This window comes from Onychostoma macrolepis, chromosome 06, assembly GCF_012432095.1.
Source record: "Onychostoma macrolepis isolate SWU-2019 chromosome 06, ASM1243209v1, whole genome shotgun sequence".
Taxonomy (NCBI): domain Eukaryota; kingdom Metazoa; phylum Chordata; class Actinopteri; order Cypriniformes; family Cyprinidae; genus Onychostoma; species Onychostoma macrolepis.
In genome coordinates, this window is record NC_081160.1 from 29,907,899 (window position 1) to 29,934,034 (window position 26,136).

Sequence of the window (26,136 nt, forward strand, 5' to 3'; positions counted from 1 at the left end):
CCAATATACCCTTTCAATTGTGGTTAGATTGACCCCTGCTTTCTTAGTTAAGAAGCCTTAGCATGCATTGAGGTTTCATTCATTCCTGAAATGATTGCATTGCTTTTATCACATATAATGTATATGGTGTCTTTATTCATTTCAACCTTGATATTAACCATAGAAGTAGTCAAAGATGACAGATGTCATGCAGGAATATCGCAGATATCAGCGCACAAGCAGAGTGAGGGAAAGTCTAACTTCTAAAAATTATGGCCGCAGATTGGGTGGAGTAGATATATCTGGTGAATGCACTGCAATGTGGTTGGTGTCGGCACAGCATGACAAATTGATTGGTTTTCAAATTACTGTGGTTGAAAACATGTGCTAGTCTTGCTGTTTACAGGACTGAGTAGGGAACTTGACCCCTACCACATTTGGACAGTGATATCTGCCCTGGCAAGATTTCTGAAGACTTGAATTATACCATTATATTCAATGCTGCAAATATTTCTGGGTTAGATAACTTTGATTTACACTACCATTCAAAAGTTTGAGGTCAGTAATGTTTTTTTTAAAGAAATTAATACTTTCAAATACATTCTGTTCTTTTGAACTTACTTTCGTTAAAAAAACTTAATTATTAATTAATTAAATTAATTAACTCAATATTACTGTTCTACTGTATTTTTGATCAAATGCAGCATTGGTGAGCATTTATAGTGTATGTGCCGATCATCTGGGCACTCTGTAATTACCATTTTCATTTGATATGTGCATGATAGTCCTAATTACTTCAGAGAATGTTATGGTATCACCATGGTGCATGTCCAGAAACATGGTATTTCCATGGTACTTTTATGTTACAGTATTAGTTTATTATTATTATGAGCCCAGGAAGAACAGCTTCCTTAAACAAATGAAATCCACGTATTTCACACACAGGTACGAGGTCCAGCAGAGGTGAAATAACAGATTAGCATGTCTACAGCAGACAGGTGTCGTGTCTCAGGTTGGTGGTAAAATGAACTAACCCAGAGGACAATTTTATTGCTCATTGGTAGCTCTGGAGATGTAATCGATTCTAAATTATTTTTCATTTTAGGACAAAATAAAAGACTCACTTGCTCATACAGTAGGATTACAGAGCCATAAAAGTTATCAAAGATCCTTTGCTCCTGGAGGAATTTGAGGCCTTGCTTTGGGATCTGTATTTAGTGCTGTACTTGATCACATGAAAGCAGTGTATTTTTAGCTGAAGGTTTATGCATACTTTTACATGCAGTATGTTTGAAATGTTGTCAGCAAGATCAAGTCAAGACATGGATCTGTTTTATTGAGCAGGACTAAACTTCCTCTTTCCATAGCTGTCATAAAATGTTTTTACGTTTTCATTTTTGGCACCTCAGGCAAACGTTTTGGACAGATGAAAAAAGTCTTTGAATTTATCATTCATAATTTATAAGCTGCAGACCAAAGATTGTAAATGAGATGTTTGTAGTATGTTCTCTATTAATTTTTACCCGTATACACTGTACACTTGTTTTTTTAAGTAGTAAATAAAACTAAGGTTATTGGAGTATGTTTTACTAGCAAATACTATTTGAGCGTCTCTTCAAAATGTCATGTTCAATTCAGTCTGTGACTTGCTGTTTCTTTGTAATGATTTGTGAAATTTACTAGCAATTTCTAAGTGAAAATTGTTTCTACACCAATTTTTTGATGCACAGAATAATTCAAACTTGTGCAAATGGACATGAAATTTACTGTAATGTAGGAACTGCAATGTGCCTCAGGAATAGTATTAGTAAAGTCCTTTTAAGCAAGTCGGTTCATGTGAGATGCAACATTTTTTTGTCAAGATCCTAGAGTGAGGAAAGACCAAATCTGCTTGCAAACCTTATATTTTAGTGTCAAATTTATAATGAAATCAGACAAAATATTATAATAAATATATATATATTTTTTTTTTCTTTTCACATTCATTGTTTTCTGTTTATCCTGTCTCTGGTGATATATGACCTCTGACCTGAACTGTGTTTGACGTCCAAGACATGAGCTGCAAATGTGTCAGCAGGGTTAACAAGATCTATATCAGCTGTTAATGCCACATCCATGTAGTTCATGCAGACTCGTTCAGCTTAGTGAACTAGAGGTAGTATGCATGGGAGAACTAGCCTGTACCCTCGACTGAGAGTCCAGATGTGTGTTAATGTTTGTTAAGCATGTGTTTTAGAGCCGGTGTGTCGTGTCTGTCGACAGGTCGCGGAGCGGCGGTACTCTCTCTGGGACGACTTCCTGGTGCAGGGCCGGCGTGAGGGTCAAAAGGAAATGACCTTGGAGGAACTGCTGAAACACATTAAGGTTAAGGCACACGCTGTCAACATCAGACACTTAAAAGACATCAGATACCATTCACACTCAGTCTCACACCAGTTTTTTTTTATCTTCTTTGTCTTTTCTTTGGAACTAGAACTGATTTTGTGCTACATAAATACATGCTCCAGCATTTAAAAGTTTGGGGTCGGTAAGATTTTTTAATGGTTTTGAAAGTCTTTTTATGCTCAACAAGGCTGCATTTATCTGATTAAAAATACAATTAAAGAAACAAACGTAATGTCCACACTGAATTGACTGCTCCATAAAAAAATATATTTTATTGCAACGTTTCAACCATAGGGTCTTCGTCAGGCCTGACTTGAATAATATATATATTTTATGGACCAGTCAATTCAGTGTGCGGACATTATGTTTGTTCCTTTGCTATAGTTTGAAAAGAATTTGGTCTTGCACCTGAGCCCTATTTGGGTTTTTGGGATGTGCACAACTTTCTTACATTTTGGCTTAAAAATACAGTTAAAACAGTAATATTGTGAAATATTATTACAATTTAAAATAGCTGTTTTCTATTTGAATATATTTTAAAAAGTAATTTATTCCTGTGATGCAAAGCTGAATTTTCAGCATCATTACTCCAGTCTTCAGTATCACATGATCCTTCAGAAATCATTCTAATATGCTGATTTGCTGCTCAAGTAAAACATTTGTTTAACATGTTTTAGTACTTTTGTGCAAACCAAGATTCTTTTATTGGCCAAATTTAATGCATCCTTGCTGAATAAAAGTAATGATTTCCTAAATAAAATAAAAAAATGTTACTGATCCCAAACTTTTGAAGAGCAGTGCATGTAGGAAATTGGTTAACTAAAAAAAAGTCTGATTTTTTTTAGTTAAATCTTAATCAGAGTTTAACTAAAAAAACATCACACACATCAAGTGACATACGCACAGAATGTCTATTGAATTAGTTGAATTAATACTACTTTCTCATTTCAGGAAAACCATAAGTTGAGCATCACTGGCTTGTATAATGGTGCTGCTATACTGTACAGTGATCTCTCGGATCATACTGATCGCCTGAAGCTAAGGTGTGTATGCCGACGTACAGCTGTTTTTAAGGGAATATTCCACACTGCATTAATCTTGTGTATGCTGTTCAATGTTTACCTGCATAATATTAACCTGAATTCTAGAGCAATATGTCATTAGATCTGTCTAGACTGAGAGATTTCAAGACTTTTGTCCCCTAGTGTTTATTTTGGGATAATGGGGATTTTCCTAAGACTTTCCAGCATAACAGTCATTTGAAGCCACGCGCCTTCATTAACCCCTCACTCCCCTCTGCATGCATGTGTGCATCTAACATCAGTCTGCCGAGAGATCTCAAGGTTATTCACGGGTTCTTCCTGTTGCAACTAAAATTGGTCTCAGAGGACAAATTAAGAGAGAGGGGGGAAAAAAGAAATGTATTACCCCATGTCAAGTGCTGCTCCTTCCTGCCATTTCTTCATATACGTTTCTGTGAAACCTTTGGCATGATGCAGAAGCATGTGAAAACAGTCCAAGGTTTGGTACAACATAAAAGTTATACTTGTAATAATATGTAAATGTTTTTATTGTATTTTGATCAAATAAATGCAGCCTTGGTGAGCACAAGTCACTTTTTTCAAAAAACATAATCTGAACTATTTTCAAACTTTTGACTGGCAGTGTATATTGTGCACAGTATGCAAATGTTCTGCACTAAATATACGTCATGTACATTGTGTAAATATACACAATGTGGACAAATGAAGCAGAATATAAACTAATATTTTAACACCTTTTTAACTCATTATTTGATTAGACTGCTGAAAGATATTTTCACACACAAAATTAAATAAAATGCAAAATAACTTTATTTCCTTAATAATTGCACAGCACTTGCTAAATTAAACATTGAATGTAAAGTTGCATTTGTATATATTTCAAATGTACTTTTTTTCTAAATAGTATGCACTATAGTTACTGTGCAGTAAGCAAGTACTTCATGCAACATAGCCGATGTTACTTAGGCATAACAGTGACCTTCCTGTTCCTCTATAATTATGAGCGAGTCCATACCACACCCTTACATAAATAATCACTTTCTACATTTATTCACAGCAACTATTCTTATGTAACAGTATGTTATGTGAAGAAGTGCACTGAAGATAATGCTGGTTATAAAGCTTTGGTTCTTCTTTGATTTAGTCTAAAAAGAGCAGTGGTATTTTTACTCATTGATGAACTTATTGTTTATGCAGCATAACTGATTTGGTACGCACCGCAACCAAGTGTGAGATTCCATATCACCAGCAGATGTTGGAGATCGTTCCCTCGTTTGCAGAGGATGAGGACTGCCAGACCGTCCCGCCCATCAGATACCTGCTCAGTTGATGCTGGACACCAGAGCCTTACGTTAACGAACGAATTATAACCTTAATAAAATGTCAACTATTAACCAGTCTCTATTATCATTGATTCTACACTGTAAAAAAAAAAAAAGTTGAGCCAACTTAAAATTTTAAGGCAACCAGCTTCAGCAGATTTTTGAGTTTTATACAACAAAAATTTGAGAATCTCCCACAAAAATAAGTTGAGCAAACTCAAAAATCTGCTGAAGCTGGTTGCCTTAAAATTTTTTTTTTTTTTTTTTTTACAGTATAGATTTATATGCCAAACAGTCATAAAATCATGTGAATTTGTACACTGCAAAAAAGAATAAACATGGTAGATTTAATAAGTTGATTCTTAAAACAAATAAAAAAAATATTGCCTATAAAACAAAATAAACTTTTATATACATTCTGGTTACACTTTACAAAAAGGTCTCTTTTGTTTACATTAATGTATTAACTACACTGGGAAAAAAATCTGTCAGAAATTGCTAGTAAATTTCACATATAATTACAAAGAAACAGCAAGTAATTGCGAATTAAACATTAAAAACTGAAATTGTATTTTCTTGTAAGCCATGCCCCAGTAATCTGTTTTATTTAAAACTTTTTTATGAAAAAAAAGGAAACTTTTACATTTATTAGTCTTTTTAAATGTTAATCAAAATACAGCTGCAGTTCAGTTCACAATGCATTAATGTTAACACATACAACTTTTGATTTAAAAAAATGTATTAGTAAATATTGAAATTAATAAATGCTATAGAAGTATTGTTCATTTTAGTTCGTTCATGTTAACGAAGTTACGTTAACATATGAAACCTTATTGTAAAGTGTTAACAATACTGAAAAAGTCTCAAGTAAACGTATCTGGCAAACTAGAAAACAAGACAACTACTGATTAAGATCAGAATATTTTGCAGTGTAAAACTTCAACTGGAAAGTTTTTTTTGTGTGTGAAGAATCTCTTATTTTACTGTCTGTAAGTGAAATCTCTTTCTGTTAATTCTTTTAAACATGACGATGTGTCCTGTATCAATATGACCCCTGTGGTTTGTTAATTCCTGCCCTCATCCCTTTGTTATGCAGTCATGACCACCCACCCCTCACCTCACGATTAGCATGAATGTAAACACTTCCAGAGCAGAGCCAGAGACCCAAATGAGCTACATCTGCTTCAGTTAATTAATTTAATCACCTTTAGACACATTTGTGTGCGTTCAGTCCTAATCACATTACAGCAGTGGGTCTCATTCACAAAAGACTTGACAGCTGGGTCTTTTTCTTTCTAATGTATTCTGGTCACAAGCCTTCAAATTCTAAAGTAAAATTCTTAATATTGAAAATAAAAGTACTGTCAACATCTCATATCATTCTGTCAGCGAAGTCTTATTTTGCCAAGTGCATTCCATTAGTCACTTCATTACTGACTTTTAGAAATGAAGTATAATATTTGCCCAGTATATGAGCTGTTTGGTGGTAGGTTTAAACTATCGCACAACTCTTTAAGAGACAAATATTTATAGACATGAAATAGAAAAGTTCTAATGATTTGATCACAGGAGTTGGTCAAACTTAAGAGAGCCAAACAAATTGAATGTTGACCAGCATTAAAAATAATGGGAGATTATGAACTGTAAGACTTGTTTATTCGGATTCTTTAATAAATGCATTGAAAAAAAAAAAAATTGACGGTTTTCATTTCAATTGCAGCGGATTTATAAAAGCAACAAGCCTCGAGATTTTTGCTTTAAACTATACATTTAAGGCGCAACTCTGCTTTTTAAAGCTTTTATGCCATATTCACATTGTGAAATCTTCAGGTCAACAAATGTTTTTGAACATACTTGACTCCTACAAAAATGCAACAAGAGATTTTTATATAAAAAGCATTTATTACAATATTTATTAATACATAGAACAATATTAGACATTTTCAAAGTAAACTCCAGTCCATTTTCATAAACCCATCAGATGTATCCAATGATGTCATTGCATATGATAGGCTGTCGACTCCCCGTCTTCATGACAGCGCTGAACTGGTAAAAGTCTGGTCCCAATTGGTGCAAACTTGTGTGGGACTGGTGAAAGAAGGGTTTGGGGGCTTGAAATCCCACGGGACAAGACATGCGTTTAGTGCAAGCCTTTCTCTCCTCAACTCCCTTTGACACGCCCGCTAGTTTCCGCCGCATGTTGACCAGAAAGTCCTTGGCTATTTTGCGGCTGGCGTTCGGCTTGAGTTCTGCAGAATCTGGGCACTCTGGAAGATCCATCCAGTTCTTAATAAGATCTGCAAAGCTGTTGTCCCCGAGAACCAACGGTTGCCTGTTACGCCCTCTGGTTAACAAAGACGTGGTCCAGTCCGTTGGGTCGCTGGCCTCAAACGACGTCCAGCGCTCCAGGCATGCGTCTGATGTGGATTTAGGTCGGATTCGGTTGGTACGGACACATGCGGACGATGAAACGCGTACATTCCTCGTACGCCTCAACACCACACCCTCGTCCTGCCACGATGCTTCAGAGTATCCTGAATCAAAGTCCAGGCTTTTCACGCTGCACGGGGAGCCTTGAGGTAGACGGTCAACCCTGGCTTCCTCATCCTCCTCTTCCTCCAGCGGACTGGCCAGGCAGCAGGCGGAGTCGTAGGTGCTGGCGTCGCTGACGTCAGAGATCCGCAGGCGACTGAGCTGCTCCCGCTGTTGCGCCCTTTTTTGACAGGCTCGAGTCGCGTACGAGCACTTTGATTGGTCGGCGGGTTCTCGTATCTGCTTCAGATCCTGCAGAGACCTCATCATGTAGCGCATCTGGTCCCGGAAACAGTCGCCTGAACTACGGACGCACAGCTAGAGGAAGAAAAAAAATGTAAAGAGTTAGTGTAATGACTACACTTTTTTTTTTTTTTTAAAAGCATCACCCAACTAGTAGCATTTATTAATATTTTGAATTACATTAACGTATTTAAATTAGTTAATTTTTTTGGCATTTTGACTATTGAAGTTAGTTTTATTTATTTTTAGTAATTTTGCTCTGCGTTTTTCCTAATATTTTGAATTATATTTTTTATTGTAGTTAAAGTTTGTTATTCTGTTGTGTTTTGTCAGTATTTTATATTAGATTCTCCATTTACATTTGTCAATTTTTCAAATTAGATAATGTTTATATTTTGTTTTCATTTTAGTTTAAGTTTGTGTGTTGTCATTTTTAGGTTTAAATGAAATTTAGGATTTTCACATAATGAGAACGTTTTTTATGGTTTGAGTTACCAATAATAAACCTGCACTATACTGTTGTATCACAGTACATTTTCATAAGGACAAGACGAGCCTGTTCCTCAAATGTTCTAAAAAAAACTGAATCCATTGCTAGACTGATGTGTCCAGGAACTATAATCGCCTTGGAAAACAGTCCATGGACCAGGCCAATCAAACAGACCATAAAGAGGACTGATTTTCCCCTCAGATGAAAGCGCTCCAGAGTTTTCCACAGTTTAATCCAGCAGCATTAATCAACAACATGAGTGGGAGAGAAACAAACACACAATCCATTTGGCAGAGTCTCAGGGGAGAAGAGTCAGAGCATGATGCGTGCAGATACATCCGCACCGATTGTGGGAACGGGAAACAAGAGGAGTCCCTTCCTGCACCGCTTCTGGAAGAAAGAGGCCACACTTCTCCCACCTCAAGTTCATGATTAATGCACGGATTGTTGTGGTCAAAAAGGATATGATGTCATTTTTTGGGACAATGCTGCACTGTGTTGGCTATAGTTCACAGCGAATGAACGGCAATCAGACTAATTGTGTACATTAGTCTATTTGGGAGGGTTTAATACATACATATATATATAATAATACATAAATTTAAAAAACACACCTTTACAGTAATGCACTTATGCAATGCTGACGTAATGCCCAACTATAAAGTACTAGATATTCAACAGACCAGTAGTGCCATTGCTATAATTTAAAAACACTTAGAGAAATAAAATAAATGCATTAAAAAAAATAATGTGAAGAAATATAGCTAAATACCATTTTAGTATCATTGAGATGCTATTATACATTTGTAATAGTTTTACATATTTGGGGGTTTTCGGTTTTCAATTTTAATAAAGTTATTTTGGGTCATAATTTCTCTTTTTATTAAGTGTCTATTAAACTTGTATTTATTTTTATTTAAGTTTTTGCTTTAGTTATTTTAGCACATCAAGTTAAACTATATGAAAATGTTTTTCAGTTAACATTTCTTTCAAGTAAAATCTTGTTTCCAGTGGTTTTTTTTTTTTTACATTATTAGTATTAGTAGTAGTAGTAGTAGTAGTAGTAGTAGTAGTAGTAGTAGTAGTATTCTCCAGAATATCTTGCACCCTCCTTAATTCTAACAAAAACAACAAAATTCCTCCTGACCAGGCTTGGAGTTATCAAAGTAGATTCAATCTTTCTAAGGTCCACACCTCTTAACAACCAGAAAGTCCCCGTTTTCCAGCAATAACATCCCCTACTCTCAGGTGATTTACTTAACGGCTACAGCAGAGCTGGAAGTGAAAGTAAAGCATTTGGAATTGTTTGGGAATGCTTCTGAAAAGCAGAAAAGACACCCATGAATGTGTATAGACGGGTTGAGGCAGAGCTATAGGACCAGTGACCACTCCATGATGTTATCACAGCTGTGAGAACTTAGCCATTTGGCTCTAAGCTGCAAGTGTGTGTGTTTGAAAAGCCAGCGGTTGCCAGAGGCCATGAAAAATGCATAGAGCTGGGTGGTGGTTAACCTCCATCACTGCTGAAAACTTACATTTCACTTCACAATTACAGTTCAAGATAGTTTATAATCCTGAGGGAGGCACAAAAGGCATCAGTGCATGTGTCACATTAATATTTGAGTTAAAGCTACAGAAGCATTAATGCAGCATATGAACAAATTAACTCAAGATGCCACATACAGCTTTTGAGACTCTAAACTGACATTTTAGTGGAAGAACAAAAAACACACACACCTTACAGTTTTGGTCCCAAAACCACACTATGCAAAACATGTACCGTGTTAACCAAAGGTTGCTGCAAACTGTCCTCTCAGAGACTATTTGAATCTGTTATTAGTACATAACTCAAAACAACATGCGGACGACTTTTTGCCAGCCCAAATATACGGTTTATAAAAGAAAAAACTCGAATAACTAATACGTAATAATTTCATTACTTCTGTTTATTCAATATGACTGTTCTTCGTTAAATTGCATTAAGTAGGCTAAAGATGCAACCCTTGTTAGAAATATTATCTTTTTAGACAACAATAACAATATCGTCTCCAGATGAACAAGAACAAAGCAAGCAAAGTAAAACACTTACCATGTTTTTTTTTGTTTGTTTTAGTTATAGTCCACCTTGGAACAGTTTCCCGTTTCCCCTGAAAAATAAAGACAGATGTGGCATAAATATCGTATTTAAATAATGCACAGCTGTGCGTATATGCAACCTAAGAGAGTTTGAAGCACTTACCAACTATACACAAAAAAATATCCAAGAGTTATAAAGCTGTCCAGAACAACACAAAAACTCCTGACGCGTCTTCCTCTTGTACCATCAGTCAATGCGTGTTTGGACTGAGCGCTGAGCGCTTTTGACTGCGCCGTCAGTTTCCTATCAGGACAATCTCAACCAATCAGCGACACGCGTCCGCCTGCCAGCCAATCAAAGAGCGAGAAGTGAAAAGTGAGCGAAGAGCAAGCGCTTCACACCTGAGAGAACTGAACTGCTGTGTAATGAACTGATTGATTCAGCGCATTGATTTGATAATGATAATGTTTATTTATTACAAAACATAAATTAAAAAGTTATGAAATAGGAAATATTGCCAGTGTAATTGTAGCCTATTTTATTAATTATCTTGATAATATGTACAAGAAATATTTTGGTCTAAAACAGGAACTTTTTTCTCAAATTTAAATGGTAGTTCGGGTTTGTTTGTTTTTTTAATTCTTTACTTTATAGTTTTGTACGTAATGTAAAGATCTTAGGAAATAGTTTTGTCAGCGGGATTGTCAGTCATTTTCACTTTGACCATTATTTACACAATGTTTTTCTAGCGCCATCATGTGGTCGTGAAATGATAATGCAGAAACGTATAAATATAATTTAAAATGGCATAAATTTAAAAAAAAATAATAATAAATTCAAGTTTATTTGTATAGTGCTTTTCACGATGAAAATCGTTGCAAAGCAGCTTTACAGAAAATTTTAGTTTCTACATTATATTTAATAATAGCTTATCAGTGGTGACTATCTCAAGTTGATGTCCATATGGCAGAAATGTATGGTAAAAATTAAGCAGTTAATGTCATGTATTCAAACAGCTGGTGAACACTATTAACAGCAATGATTATATGTTGCGACCAAATTTTGATAGTTTTGTATGTTTCTGAGGGGTTGGCATCATCTCTTCTCAGGTCTTTGTAAGGGTCATACAACGATAAACAGGGTTACCAGCATCAGCAAAAACAAATTTGCTGCATCAAGAGACATACAATAAAAAAAACACAAGGAGCACAAGTCTATCTTACATATCAACTTTTATTTCCAATGAAATCTTTTATGGTACTTAGATATTAACCCAAAGACTGTGGTCTAAGTTTTATTTAGCTCTTTAAATGTGCTCAACACTTTACACTTCTCATTTAATAGCGTGAATAAAAACAGCCCTATGATCTACAGACAGTGAAAACAAGGCACAGACATCGCGCAAAAGAAGGGATGGTACAGCAACAGGAAGGAGAAATGTGAGGGCGGATATAAATATTTTACACGTGAGTTAATTCTGGACGGTGTCAAAGTCAAGCTAGTAGAGAGAGAGAGAGAGAGAGAGAGAGAGACACACGTGAGGGAATGTCACGCCGTGGATTGGAGCGAGCGAGCAATTTCATGTTATCCGTCATGCAACAATATACAGTTGGAGCCTGGGATGCAGCGTGGTGTTGCAAAAGAGATGTCTCGTTTTCTTTCTGTGCTCACGTTAACTTTACAAAAGAAGCATTTTGCTATCGAGTTTAACAAAATTAGCACATCCATAAAAGAAGTCCTCACCCACCCCATTGGTATCCTGTCAGAAACAAAACCAAAGCTCAATAGAAACAAATATCAGAATATAATCCTGACTCTCCACCTGTTTTCTAGCAGAAAATAACTGCAAAATTAAATATTTACACATTGAGAACCAATTTAAAATCAGGTTCAGGAAAGAAGGATGGTGTGCTGGAATTCAGTGATTATTGGAATTCAGTGAAGTTTCTCTTTTCCTTGTTCACAAGTCTTTTTCTGGTTGTCACATAAAAAAAACATTACGATTCTTATAGGTAGTTGAAGGCAGTCTAGCATGTCGTGTAGAACCAGCTCCATCAAACAGTTTACACCTTCCTGAGGAATAAATCACAACAAATTAAGGTGGTTACTAACAGGTTGTCACATTATATCATTTCAAACCAAACAAACGTACTATACGTTAAATTATTTGTTTGTCATGCATGCATGTGCCATCTTTAAAATACATTAAAGTAAGCAATTCATCGTCTAATTATCAGTTTAAAAAGGTTAGGGTCAGCAAGTTTTAGCACTGATTAAGCATGGATGCATTAAATTGATCAAAAGCGACAATAAAAGACATTTATGTGATTGTATATAAATTAAATGTTTAGAATCCTGAAAAACAAAATGCATTAGTTTCCACAAATATGTGAAGCAACAACTGTTTTCAACATTAATAAAAATAAAAATGTTTTTTGAGCAACAAAACCGCATATTAGTGTAGTGATGCTGAAAATTCAGCTTTGATCACAGCAATTAATTACAATATATTACAATCAAAAACAGTTCATTAAATTGTAATAGAATTTTACAATATTTCTGTTTTTATTGTGTTTTTGATCAAATAAATGCAGCCTTGGGAAATCTTGTTAAAAATGCTATTTTCAAGCAAATGTGCTCATGCATATGAAAGTGTATCTGAACACAGGAGGTGTTTTTCGTGCATGTGGGTGTATTAACCTCTTCATTCTCTTGGCCACCTTCATTAAAAAAGGCCGCAGTCCTTCAGGTTGTTTTTGATGATGACGTCAGTGACGGCGTCGAACACAAACTGCACGTTCTTAGTGTCAGTCGCACAGGTAAAGTGGGTGTAAATTTCCTTTGTGTCTTTTTTCTTGTTAAGGTCCTCAAACTTGGTCTGGATGTAACTAGCAGCCTCGTCATATTTATTGGCTCCTGTATAACAACCACACAGAAAATATTTGAACATCAACAGATTTGAACATGCAGTTTTATTTACTTAAACCTTTAAAAAAAAAAAAAAAAAGTTTTCAGCAAAATAACTTCATAGTTATCGTTATGTTTTTGTTGCACTACACATGACAAAAGAAGTCAAATGAATGTTCTGGGTTCAACTGAAGCCTCATTGCCACATCTGTGGGATAATATGATTTTGAATAAGAAGTGGTGAAGTTAAAGACCTGAGTACTCCGGGAAGCAGATGGTGAGAGGGCTGCGTGTGATCTTCTCCTCAAACAGATCCTTCTTGTTGAGGAAGAGGATGATGGAGGTCTCGGTGAACCACTTGTTGTTACAGATGGAGTCGAACAGCTTCATGCTTTCATGCATGCGGTTCTGAAAAAGAGGAGCGTGACGATTGAGAAACTGAAGATGCTGCACAGTAACTCAACAGCAGGGGGCGCTGTCAGCTTACGTTTGCTCTGTTGTAGAGGCAGAAGTCTAGTGTACACTAGTTTGACAAGGATCTTTATTAGTATTAGTTATGCATTAGTCAGTGTTGTGACTATTGGTAACACAAAAGACACCAGTCTAAACTAAAACGGATCATTTCTTTCAGAAAAGAACTCCGTATTAGATTTTGCTCAAGTAGCTATTTACTCCTTTTAAGAAAATTGTTTACTTAAAAACCTGTTAACTGTCACTGGCGGGCCCACTAGTCATCAGTGTGCAAGAGTGCACCTGAAAAATCTACATCACACTTTAGAAATCATGAGAAAACTTAAAATCTCAAAATTCATCCTTTGAAACCATTTTAAAATCAGACATTGCATTACCATGAAAATGGAAAATCAAAATCATGTTGCAAAATGTTTTCGTTCATGAATTATAAAAAATTAAAGTTTGGATAGTTCACTTTCATGTCTATGTTCAAAAATGTGAGTGACAGTTAAGAGGTTAAATTGTTACTAATTTCAATACTGTTCAATACTAATTCAGTCAGTATCACTATATCAATGTCAATATTGATTGCATTAAAATGCTACATGAATAAAGTATAAAATATACTTTGTTTTTTTCTGTGATTTTGGCCAAAACCCTAAACAAGCGCAGCTTAAAATAATGAATTACTTCCCCAATCTTATGATAATTTAACATCAATTTAATTTATTTAAATGCATTTCTCAACATCAAAATAATGAAATACTTCCGAAATCTTATATAATTTTAATTTGTTTAAGCTTACTGCTCAACCTTAAAATAATTAAATATTTCTGCAATCTTATAATGTTATATTACATATGTTAATAGATTGCTCAACATTAAAATAAAGAAATACTTTCCCAATCATATAATTTTATATAACATTTTTTAATTTGTTTAAATGTATTGCTAAACCTTAAAATGAAATATTTTCCCAATCGTATAAAATTAGTTTATTTTAATGTATTGCTCAACATCAAAATAATGAAATGCTTCCAAAATCTTATTATATAATTTAAAATTGTTTAAGCTTACTGCTCACCGCACTGCTCTTGTTTAGCCTGTATATGCTCCCACTAAGTCAAATAATGAGAAAGAACCAAATTGCCTATCACAGCTATGCTGATGACATCCAGATCCACCTAGCCTTATCTCCAAATGACTACAGCCCCACGGACTCCCTCTGCCAATGCATTGATGAAATTAACTGTTGGATGTGCCAGAACATTCTTCAGTTACATAAGGAGAAAACTGAAGTCATTGCATTTGGAAACAAAGGTGAAGTTCTCAGGGTGAATGCATACCTTGACTCTAGGGGTCAATCAACTAAAAACCAAGTCAAAAATCTTTGGGTGTTTCTAGAGACAGACCTTAGTTTTAGTAGTCATGTCAAAGCAGTAACTAAATCAGCATACTATCATCTCAAAAACATTGCAAGAATTAGATGTTTTGTTTCCAGTCAAGACTTGGAGAAACTTGTTCATGCCTTTATCGCCAGCAGGGTGGACTATTGTAATGGTCTCCAAAGACGACCATTAGACAGCTGCAGCTCATCCAGAACGCTGCTGCCAGGATTCTGACTAGAACCAGAAAATCTGATCATATCACACCAGTCCTCAGGTCCTTACACTGGCTTCCAGTTACATTTAGGATTGATTTTAAAGTACTTTTACTCGTTTATAAATCACTCAATGGCCTAGGACCTCACTGAATATAAACCTAACAGACCACTCAGATCATTAGGATCGAGTCAGTTAGAAATACCAAGGGTTCACACAAAACAAGGGGAGTCCGCTTTTAGCTATTATGCCGTCCGCAGTTGGAACCAGCTTCCAGAAGAGATCAGATGTGCTAAAACATTAACCACATTTAAATCCAGACTCAAAACTCATCTGTTTAGCTGTGCATTTGTTGAATGAACACTGTGCTACGTCCGGAACTGACTGCACTGTATTTTATGTATAATCATTTTCTATTCTTAACTGTTTTAAATTCATTTTAAATCAATTTTTATATCATTTCCTTGTTTTAATTTTTATTTTTTTTAATTCCTTGTTTTTATTGTTGTGATTTTTTTAATGACTATTTCACTTCCTTTTATGTAAACCACTTTGAATTACCACTGTGTATGAAATGTGCTATATAAATAAACTTGCCTTGCTCAGCCTTAAAATAATTAAATATTTCACCAATCTTATAATGTTATATATTTTAATGTATTGCTCAACATTAAAAGAAAGAAATACTTTCCCAATTGTATAATTTTACATAACATTTTTCATTTGTTTAAATGTATTGCTCAACCTTAAAACAATGCAATATTTTCCCAATCTTATAATGCCATGTTATATAATTTGAATTCGTTTAAATGTATTTCTCAACATTAAAATAATTAAACACTTCCCCAATCTTATGATCATTTTATATGATTTAATTTTGTTGTTTAAATGTATTTCTCACCTTTACAATAATGAAATGCTTTGTCCATTGTATGATTATTTAATTTTAATATATTTAAATGTATTGCTCAATCTTATGATAATTTTAAATTATATATCAGAAAATAAAAACAGTTTGGAAATGTACAATTCTTGGACAAGGTTTGCAGAACTAATCATACAATTACAAATTCATAACTCAGGGTTACCAGGATAAGGATTGTTTTAAGGCTGCATCTGAAACTCACCATCTCCTCATCTTCTGCCAGCACCAGGTCATAAGCGCTCAGAGCCACACAGAAGATGATGGCTGTTACTCCCTCAAAGCAATGGATCCATTTCTTCCTCTCTGACCTCTGACCTCCCACATCAAACATCCTGAAGAGAGGAGGGAATAAGGTGGCCATGAAAAGGGAGAATATTTTATGTTGAAGGTACTGAAATGCAGCAGCAGAAGGTGAAAGTGTCACTTTTCACATGACCATTAATATTTCATGAGGGTCTCAGAAGAACAAAGACAAACTGAAGATAATGAGAATCTGCTTTCTACCCGAATCCCTTTCACTTTCCATATAGCTTCGCTAGCTCTATAGTAACCTGTTCGACACATTCAGAACTCTTATTTTGTAACAGATTTTTATGCTATATAATATTAATAATGCTCCATCAAGTAGCATAATGAAAGCAGATCACGGGGCATTGCATGTTCAGAATTCCAAGAAATATTTAACTGGTGGAAGGGCATGATAAGACATTGAATACATTCAATTTAAAGGATTTTGCTTGTATTATAAAAACGGATTAATTGCATTATTTTAATCGTTTTTTTATTTGATCATAAAGTTGCAAACGTGAAAACCACATGCAAAATAATTAAATTATTACGTTTTATCGTTATCTCTAATGACATTTTTATAATTAAATATTTGTAATATATAAAAATCTACAAAAACTTATTTTAATTTATTCAACTTAATATTTTAATATATTAATTTTTTTACTTGCATGCAGCTTGCATGTCGGGAAACTAGTGTAATGACACATTTTTAGGAAACTTGATATGAGTGTGTTGCTTCTAGACACACAGCATGAAATGTTTCTCACTTGAAGTGCAGATCTTTAAAAGTGAAATGAGTCTCCACGATTCCAGTGGTCTTCACTCGGGTCCTCAGGACGTCCTGCTGGGTGGGGATGTAGTCTGCCCGTCCTATCCTGTCCAGATCATTCAGATAACTACACACAAACACACATATATGCAATTAGGTCACTCACATCACAGCTCAAATGAAGAAGTGTCATGTGAATTAATCATTAATATATGCAGTCAGTCTTAAAAAGCTTCATTCTCAGTGACCTGCTGAGAGCAGCATTAAATCTGCCTTCATTTCTGTGTCACATTCGCATCTACGCTCGCTTTTGAGATCCGACACCTGCTTTAGTGGTAAGCTGTGTTTACAATGGACTGCTTGCAACTGAATACTACAGTATTGCTTACTACAGGAGTTTACAACTTTTTAGTCAGCAAACCCCTCTAGAATCGAGAATATTTACATGACAGACCACTTGAGATTTATTTAACCAATGCCATTACATTTCAATTACATACTGCAACCACTGTGTGTGTGTGTGTGTATATGTATATGTATGCAACTATTTTATATACTATAGTTAATGCAGCCAGTCATTTGCATATTTCATACATACAGTAAATCTGCCTGCTGTGTACAGTACAGTGATCAAAGTGAAGTTTGATTTGAGTCCAATCTTCAGCAGTTTCAGCAACACAACAGCTGCTCGTGTGTGAATTAGACTTTGACTGGAAGCCATAAACAGTCATATTAGCTCAGTGAGCCGGCGCTTTTGGACAGGCTACAGGCCCGAGCGCTGAGCGCATTACTATGGCAACCCCGACTGACACTGACCTTTCATACATCATGATTCAGGATGAAGAATTAGGTCATACTTTCACAACATGTGATCAATAGAAGATACAATTTCAGTTTCACAATAGTCCTAATAATTTCACCTAGAAATGTGAAAACTAAGGGTTTTCTGACCATTTAAACAGTTAAGATGCAACCCTTTTCTCCTTTATGGGTGAATATTACAAAAGCCTGTCAAGAAGATCCATACTTCACACACACACAAAATTATATTTTATATATACACATTATATCTCACACCTAGAAAAAAAATTAAAGAATTGTCACTGCTATTAAAATTTTTTTTTTTTTAATTTAAAAAAAAGGTAAAAAAAATATATATATTTTTCAACTGCAAAGTATTCAGCCAGTTCATTAAAAAATACATTATATACAAAATCTATTTTATCTATATCGGTTAAAAATATGACCCAGATATGTTTTTAATAAATTCAATATATTCACATAACAGAGGGAAATAAATCAATTACCACATGCTTATGGCAAGAGTCTGTAAAGCACGAGAAAGGGCATGTAGAAATGTGCCCCTGTTCACAGCCGATCAGCTCTAATCTTCACCTCTGTTCCCTGTGGCATATATACTGTGTGCATGTGTGCGTGTGTGTGTGTGTGTGTGTGCGTTTTTGTGACAAATGAGGACATAAATTTGTATAATGACAAGGGTATGACAGATATTACAAGGAGAAGGTGACTTTTCAGGACATTACCCCATGTCCCCACTTTTCAAAACGCTTATAAATTACACAGAATGGAGTGTATTGAAAATCTGAAATAGCAGAATGTTTCCTGTAAGGGGTAGGGTTAGGTGTAGGGCAATAGCACATACAGTTTGTACAGTATAAAAACCATTACACCTATGGGATGTCCCCACTTTTCACAAAAACAAACGTGTGTGTGTGTGTGTGTGTGTGTTACATTGCAAGCTGTTCCGTTCAAACTGATTTACAACATAAAAAGTGACAACATAAACAAGAACAATAATTCTACTAAATTAAACAAATAAAATTAATATTTCCTGAGGTTATGCATTCACTAATAAATGCTTATTAAAACATCATGCTTTTCTGATCACACAATGAGCAACAATCGCATTACTCTGAATAAAACTGTTTAGCTCAGAGTCATTTATAATTACAATCATAAATGAAAAACAGAGCTCATCTATTGTGAGATGAACTGAAATGACCCACTATCTTCCTTTAGTTTGACTGTTAATTCACATTTCATGCTTTGAGAGTTTATTTCCTAGAATGCTAGTCTTCCTGCCAGCGCTTGTTTTAATGGGCGGCACTACAGAAGGTTTCAATGTAAAGATCATATGATGGGCAGAGAGAAGCAGGGCTTTCAGCTGCATAGCCTGAGGATCGTGACAGACTCCATCTGCTTTAACTACAGCAGGGTGAGTCTGAGACGTGGGAATGTGAGGAGGACTTTCTCTTTCAACAAATATACTGAGCTGAAAGCAAGTCTTAATGCTTCTTTTGATCTTGGTTAAGGACTAACTTATGAAGTAGTTACCATTAACTATCCGACTGTTGCAGGGTTCTTAAAAGTTTTTAGGCCCAGAACTCATGTGAGATTTTGTTTTTAACGGTTAACCACGATTATAACTTCAACCATACATGTATTTTATCTATATAAGTTAAAAATAAAAAAATACACATGAAACTACATTTTACCTCAAATGGCCCAACAGAACAGAAAAAAAAATTATACACGCACACACACACTTATTCCAAAGTAAAAAAAAAGTTATATACATATATATAATTTATAGACTTTATAATGAAATAAATTATAAATAAACACTAAAGGTCATTGCAGAGTTTTTTCGTATTTGTAATCCTAAAAATTCATCACGCACAGAAACCTTGCACACTGAGTCCGATGCGTATTAATTAATCCGTTGCGAAAAAATGTGCAAAACAGTAGCCTACTAAATGGAGTCTTCAGGCATTGACAGGATTTTGTTGTCCTCTCGCTTCTTAAAAAAAAAAAAAAAGGAAAAGAAAGGAAATATTGGGTCCATTCAATCCTAAAATATAGAGAGGACAGAGAGTTCCCCCTCCTTATTAAGGAGCAGCGGGATTATCACGGGCTTCAGGGTGTCAGTGGCTCAGTTTGATGCTTTGCTAGCGATACTAGAGCCATATATTAAAAAGACCACCATCAATTGCTAGGATCTATATAAAGTGCTTTGTGCTGCGAGATGAAGTGGATGAACATGATAATCGCCATTCTGGATTTTTGCTTGTACGGTGGCTCTGAACTGTCAAAACACCTCTCAAAATGCTTGCTACGGATGCGAAAAACGAGAAAAAAAAAAAAAAAAAAAGTAACCCGATCCGAATTTTTTTTTATGGCGGACGAAAATTTCAGACTCAGCGTGCAATGACCTTTAATGTTTATATAAATATTTATCTTGACCTTGAATTTAAATAAGTCAATTATAATTTTTATAACTATAATATAAAATATTATAATGTAAATTATCAGTGAAGGTCTGAGTGTGTTCACATTGTGTCCTCAAAGGCAGGAGACATTTCTGCTAACAACAACAAATGGACTTGGCATTGAGTTCCCTGCTTGGACGTGCCTCCCATCATGCATCAAGTGTTTACGTGCTGGTGCTAAAACACCATTAAAATCACATTCTGTCTAGAGATTTGTAATTTAGTTTTGTGCTGCCACTCCTTGCACAATTGTGCTCCTCAAGTGTTTGTGTTTATGCAGCTCTGAAGTGAAATCTAATTAAACAACAGGCCGTGTGAGGCGTGAGCTGCAGTGATCCGACAGAGCTGAAGGAGTGAAGGGAGAGGATTTAACTGCTGAAAAATGACTAACACACGGCCTCGAGTGGATAACTGCTCTCATAAAACAACAACAATATGATAAAAGACACCAACGAGTGTGTTTTATGATTAAGCCAACTATTTTAAGCTACTGTTTTTATTAATACTTAAGTTTTACTTAACTTAAAAATTAAGTGTGCATTCGATTAAAAAAAAAAAAAAACTTAAAATGTCACAAAAAAAGAAAAAGAAAAAAAAAAGCAATGTTTCCAAATATGAAGCAGCACAACTGTTTTTAACACTGATAAATCAGACATGTTTCTTGAGCAGCAAATCAGCATATTAGAATGATTTCTGAAGGATCATGTGACACTGAAGACTGGAGAAATGATGCTGAAAATTCAGCTTTACATCACAGGAATAAATTATATCGAAAATATATTCAAATTGATTTGAATATTATTTAAAACTGTAATATTTGACAATATTTTTACTCTATTTGTAATCAGATAATCTGCTTTGGTGAGCAGAAGAGACTTTCAAAAACAAAAAAAACCTTACCTCGAATTTTGAACAGTAGTGTCATGTAACCAGCCTAAAGTGTATTCACTTTGCATGCAAACAATTCTTCACCGTCTCTGTGTTTTTTGTGCATGTCTACATGTTTAAACATCAAGCCCATCTCTGTTGTGAGAATATGATCTCGCATATAAAAACAGTTTTCTTACATTGCCAGATTGCCAGGGTATTTTTGAGCTGTGAAATGCACACATTGTTGCAAAAATAATTGAATTATTAAAAATAACCATAAAAATAATTAACGTAGAAATCAATTAATCTAATTTTAAGCCATTTTCATGCCTATCAGTGCAGCAATTTATGCATTTATAAGGAATTCAATTCAGTCAGACAGACAGTGAACATGACTCATCCAATGAGATTTTAGGGGCGGAGATATATGCATTTTAGAATTTGGGCATCCACAGCGTTATACCATATACGTGCCAGTGAAATACCTACCAATAAAATACTGCAGTGATGAGAATAACTAGTAAGACTATGCTCAAAATATATTTACTATAGTCTAATTGAACTAAATTCTATATGGAGCATGTGTATAAGAGTGTAAATGTATAGTAAGATGTGAAGCAGGAGCAGTATTGTTTGTGTGTGTGTGTGTGTGTGTGTTTGTGTAGACACTTACTAGGCAGCAGAGTCGTTGAGCTGATATTCTCTGGATCGGGTGAAACATCCCTGAACCCCGCTGTCGGCCCACAGTCTGCGGATCACATTGGCCAGATCATCAGTTAAGATGCCCTGCTCCTCCGCTGCTGCAGACAGAGCAAACAGCTGCCGTGCATCGTCCTGCACACACACACATACACACACACACACACACACACACACACACACACACAAGATGTGCTGAGTGAGGAATAAAACATTGCTGAAAGAACTTAACTGTAACTGGAAGCAAACTTTGCTTTAGAGCAATTACAGATTGCCTTGAGCAGGGATTTACTGCAAAATTACTGTCTCCAAACATATTAGTGGTCGACCGATATTGGTTTTTTGGACAGCCGATACCGATATCTTGGAAAGCAGGGTGGCCGATGGCCAATATAGCTATTTATTTTAATTCATATTTAAGGAATTTTAAATCATTTGAAAATGGATTTTAAAAAAAAGAAAAGTATAACATAAACAAATACTTCAGATGACAAAGTATTTTTTACAAATAAATAAATATTTAATAAAAATATAATTAAAAAGGAAGTAAACACTGTAACCAACAGGGCACTCAGTATTCTGGGATGTTCGTGTGCATTGGAAATCATATTTTTTTTCAAATAAAGCCAAGGTAACACTCATTTTACATACAGCACACAGTGAAAATGACATGAATATGACAGTGGGCAAAAGCATAAAGCGCAGCATAACTTGAAATCACGAGTTTAAAGTTTGTCGACCGTGCGTCTCCAGTGAAGCTGAACTCTCATGGATCGACCGTCACGCAGAGAACACACGATTATGCAGGATACAAATGCACACTATAAGATCTCACAGCTGGATTCAACTAGTCTGCAAGGTTTGTGAAATTAAAATGTTCATTAGTCATTCAAAGATTTGTTTAAATGATATAAATGCGCATTTGCTGAATGCTGAAGGCAAACAAGAAAGTATTATAATGTTTGCCTTCCTATTACTAATAATATGTGACCCTGGACGACAAAACCAGTCTGAAGTGTAAATTTTTTCAAAATTGAGATTTATATATCATCTGGAAGCTGAATAAATAAGCTTTCCATTGATGAATAAATAAGCTTTCCAATATTGTGGTTTGTAGAGAACAATATTTGGCCGAGATACAACCATTTGAAAATCTGGAATCTGAGGGTGCAAAAAAAATCTAAATATTGAGAAAATCGCCTTTAACACCTAACACCTTTAAAGTTCTTAGCAATGCATATTACTAATCAAAAATTAAGTTGTGGTACATTTACGGTAAGAAATTAAAAAAATATCTTCGTGGAACATGATCTTTACTTAATATCCTAATGATTTTTGGCATAAAAGAAAAATCGACAATTTTGACCCATACAATGCATTTTTGGCTATTGCTACAAACATACCCCAGCGACTTGAGACTGGTTTTGTGGTCCAGGGTCACATATAATATACACACTGAGTCCATTCAGGCCGGGCTCGGGCCTTTTTTTTTTTTTTTTTTTTTTAAACAGATCGGGCTTGGGCTCATTTAGCTTCTTGCCTTTTATTGTGCCCATATACGCGCAGAGCACACATGGCTACTGTATGAAATACTGATTATTTCATAAATATTACACATCGCATACACAACGCATATATACACACGCAGAGTGTTGGGAAGGTTACTTTGGAAATGTAACAGGTTACAGATTACAAGTTACCCTACTTAATGTAATAAGTAGTGTAACTTTTCAATTACTTTAAAGTAATGTAACTGATAACTTTTTGATTACGTTTCTAAATTTCTAATGTTTTCAACTGTTAATCATTTTCAAACATGTAAACCGGGCAGGGTTAACCTTACAGTAGAACTCAACACTGATTATGTCAGACTTTCAAAATCCTTCATCACTAAAATTAAAATATTATAATCTTAATTCAAAAGGAGACATTGGATGCCAAATATCTTCATTTGCATATAAATGTGTCTTGGCAGTGTGTAACAATGATAAAAATGCACTCCTTTTTTTGTAATCCCCCAAAAACCTAAACAGTCTCAATTATCAAGCCATTTTGATTTTGGAGTGAATAACCAGCGCTCTCTTCCACCTTCAATACCATGACTGAGGTGAGACCCTTGAGCAAGACACCGAACCCCCAACTGCTCCCCGGGCGCAGCAGCATTGGCTGCCCACTGCTCTGGCTGTGTGTGTGTGTTCACTACTGTGTGTGTGCACTTGGATGGTTTAAATGCAGAGCACAAATTCCGAGTATGGGTCTCCATACTTGGCCACACGTCACTTCACTTTCACTAAATTCGTTTATGTCTGGCTGCGCAAATCATTTTACTCCAGACTCCAGGCAGGTTTTGTTAAAAAGTTAAAACTCAAGGATGAATCAGTACTCATTGTTCATGATCCAGCTGCTCCTCCAGAAGTAGTAAGTCTCACACTTTATATTTTTATAGATTATTTGCGAATTGCCTTTGCTCTTCCACAGAAGTGAGGGGCGGGGTGAGCAGAGCTCATTAGCATGTAAAGAGATATGCAGCGAAACGAGTTGCTGTGAACAGAGCTGTTTTTGAGAAGTTAAAAAGGGTGTTGTTTTTCATGACCACTGAGACCATTTCAAGAATACCCTAAAGAATCATACCAACTTGTGGAAAATGGGCATCCGATGTCCCCTTTGAAGCACAGCCACCACAAAATCAGACTTACTTTAAAATCATTCTGAGGTTAAATACAGATTTAAAATCATAAGAAATAGTTTAATAGCTATGATACTGTTTTTGAAATCAAATCTTTGCATAGCTATGACAGGAAACAATGGAATCTAACTCACTGTAATTTATGAAAGAAAATCAATTAAATCTGTATGTGCGAGTATGTGTGAAAAAAATCTGATGTAAGCCCCTTTGTAATCCTTAACATTTTCATAAGTAGCTGTAATTTAATTACACATTTTTTTCTTAGTAACTGTAACCAATTACAATTACTTTTATTTTGTAATTAAATTACATAATTCCGTTACATGTAACTAGTTACTCCCCAACGCTGCGCACGCATTAGCATGCAGGTGAAAGTTGACCATGCAGAGCATCAGGGAGAAGTTGGAGCGTGGGGAGTTACTAAAAGTTCCCAATGCTTTGGGAAAAGCTGCATTTTGGATCATCCATGCATTTGACGATGATCCTGACTCGCCGTCTCCTCATTAGATGTGTCTTCCACTCTCCACACAAACGACTGGATATGCATCAGTGCACATTTATTTTGGTTAAGCGTTTAAACTAACATTGTGGAGCTGTTTTATAACTACAGATTTAATTTTAGTCCTGATGATTTGAGAAGGCTAAATTGATCAAACATATCAACTCTGTCTGCCGCTTGGTCGTTAGGCTACTTTAAAAACAAAACTTACATTTAACGAATAAAAAAAATGCTCCAAACGTTTTTCTAAATTAACTTAAAATAACGAAACGAAATACAATCACTTTGCCATTTCATACAAAACTGAAGTATTTTAATAGCTGATTCAGTAGTATAAGCTGTTTGGGAGAAGAATTCTGATAAGCTGTCGGACACAGGCTAGGGCCTGAGCGTCTCGGGCCAGGGCCGGGCTAGGGCCTATATTTTAGGCCCATGCAGGGCTTCATTACCATGGTATATTTGTAATGGCAATAATTCAAGTTAAAATAACCAAGCAATTGCTTATTGTGAATCATTTATTGATGCACAGAATAACTCGTTTTGCATACTATCTCAGGTCCTTCAAATGCTAATCATTAAAGCTGAAGATCAGAAAAGTGAAGTTGCAAGAGTGTGCTGGACTCTCTGAATTATTTACAGAAAGCCAGCATGACCTACATACTCATCCCAGACATCACAAGAGGTCTTACCACTCGGGCGGTCTCTCCGTAGTCGATCTTAAGGTTGCTCATGGCTTTAATAATGGCCATTATTGACTGGATGGTGTTGCTGTAGACCACGGCTCTGTACTGCTTGCACTCGTCTTCTGAGTAGCCGTCTTCATGGATGATTCTGAACACAGGGTGAAATTAAATAAATTATATTGACCTGAAAGATCAGCAGAGAATGGTATAATACTATCTTGAAAATAAAAAATAAATAATAAAATCTGGGAAAGCTAAAGAAAATAAAATCTTATTAAAATCACTATTAAAATAATTTGCATCAAAAGACCTGTATTAAAAGGAACTCTCCGTAATTATTTATTTTAATTGGTTTGATTGATTAATGTGTCAATCACATGAGTCTTACGAGG

The 26,136-nt window shown here is 35.3% G+C and overlaps 3 protein-coding genes across 4 annotated transcripts in view; 1 reads left to right on the forward strand and 2 right to left on the reverse strand.

Moving 5' to 3' along the window:
* Positions 1-6,104, forward strand: part of uba7 (ubiquitin-like modifier activating enzyme 7) — a 37,333-nt gene extending 31,229 nt beyond the window's left edge. Inside the window, exons 23-25 of the mRNA XM_058777913.1 lie at positions 2,242-2,343; positions 3,316-3,407; positions 4,605-6,104. Coding sequence (XP_058633896.1) covers positions 2,242-2,343; positions 3,316-3,407; positions 4,605-4,737 — 327 coding nt within the window. The 3' untranslated portion in view covers positions 4,738-6,104. The remainder of the gene's footprint in view (positions 1-2,241; positions 2,344-3,315; positions 3,408-4,604) is intronic.
* inka1b (inka box actin regulator 1b) lies at positions 5,699-10,388 on the reverse strand. Of its 2 annotated transcripts, XM_058777916.1 has the most exons (3): positions 10,234-10,388; positions 10,084-10,141; positions 5,699-7,579 (listed from the first exon to the last, which is right to left on the reverse strand). In XM_058777916.1, exons 2-3 carry the CDS (start codon positions 10,084-10,086, stop codon positions 6,707-6,709), a joined length of 876 nt encoding a protein of 291 aa, XP_058633899.1. In that variant the 5' UTR covers positions 10,087-10,141; positions 10,234-10,388; the 3' UTR covers positions 5,699-6,706. The 2 variants fall into 2 exon arrangements, with proteins under 2 accessions (XP_058633899.1, XP_058633898.1); XM_058777915.1 differs by lacking the exons at positions 10,084-10,141; positions 10,234-10,388 and adding an exon at positions 9,732-10,007.
* An 896-nt stretch (positions 10,389-11,284) lies between these two features.
* gnai2b (guanine nucleotide binding protein (G protein), alpha inhibiting activity polypeptide 2b) overlaps positions 11,285-26,136 on the reverse strand; it is a 50,036-nt gene continuing 35,184 nt past the window's right edge. Inside the window, exons 3-9 of the mRNA XM_058777914.1 lie at positions 25,751-25,892; positions 21,851-22,011; positions 17,016-17,144; positions 16,160-16,289; positions 13,233-13,386; positions 12,772-12,987; positions 11,285-12,144 (exon numbers count right to left, since the gene is read on the reverse strand). Of these exons, the coding sequence (XP_058633897.1) occupies positions 12,797-12,987; positions 13,233-13,386; positions 16,160-16,289; positions 17,016-17,144; positions 21,851-22,011; positions 25,751-25,892 (907 nt within the window). The 3' untranslated portion in view covers positions 11,285-12,144; positions 12,772-12,796. The remainder of the gene's footprint in view (positions 12,145-12,771; positions 12,988-13,232; positions 13,387-16,159; positions 16,290-17,015; positions 17,145-21,850; positions 22,012-25,750; positions 25,893-26,136) is intronic.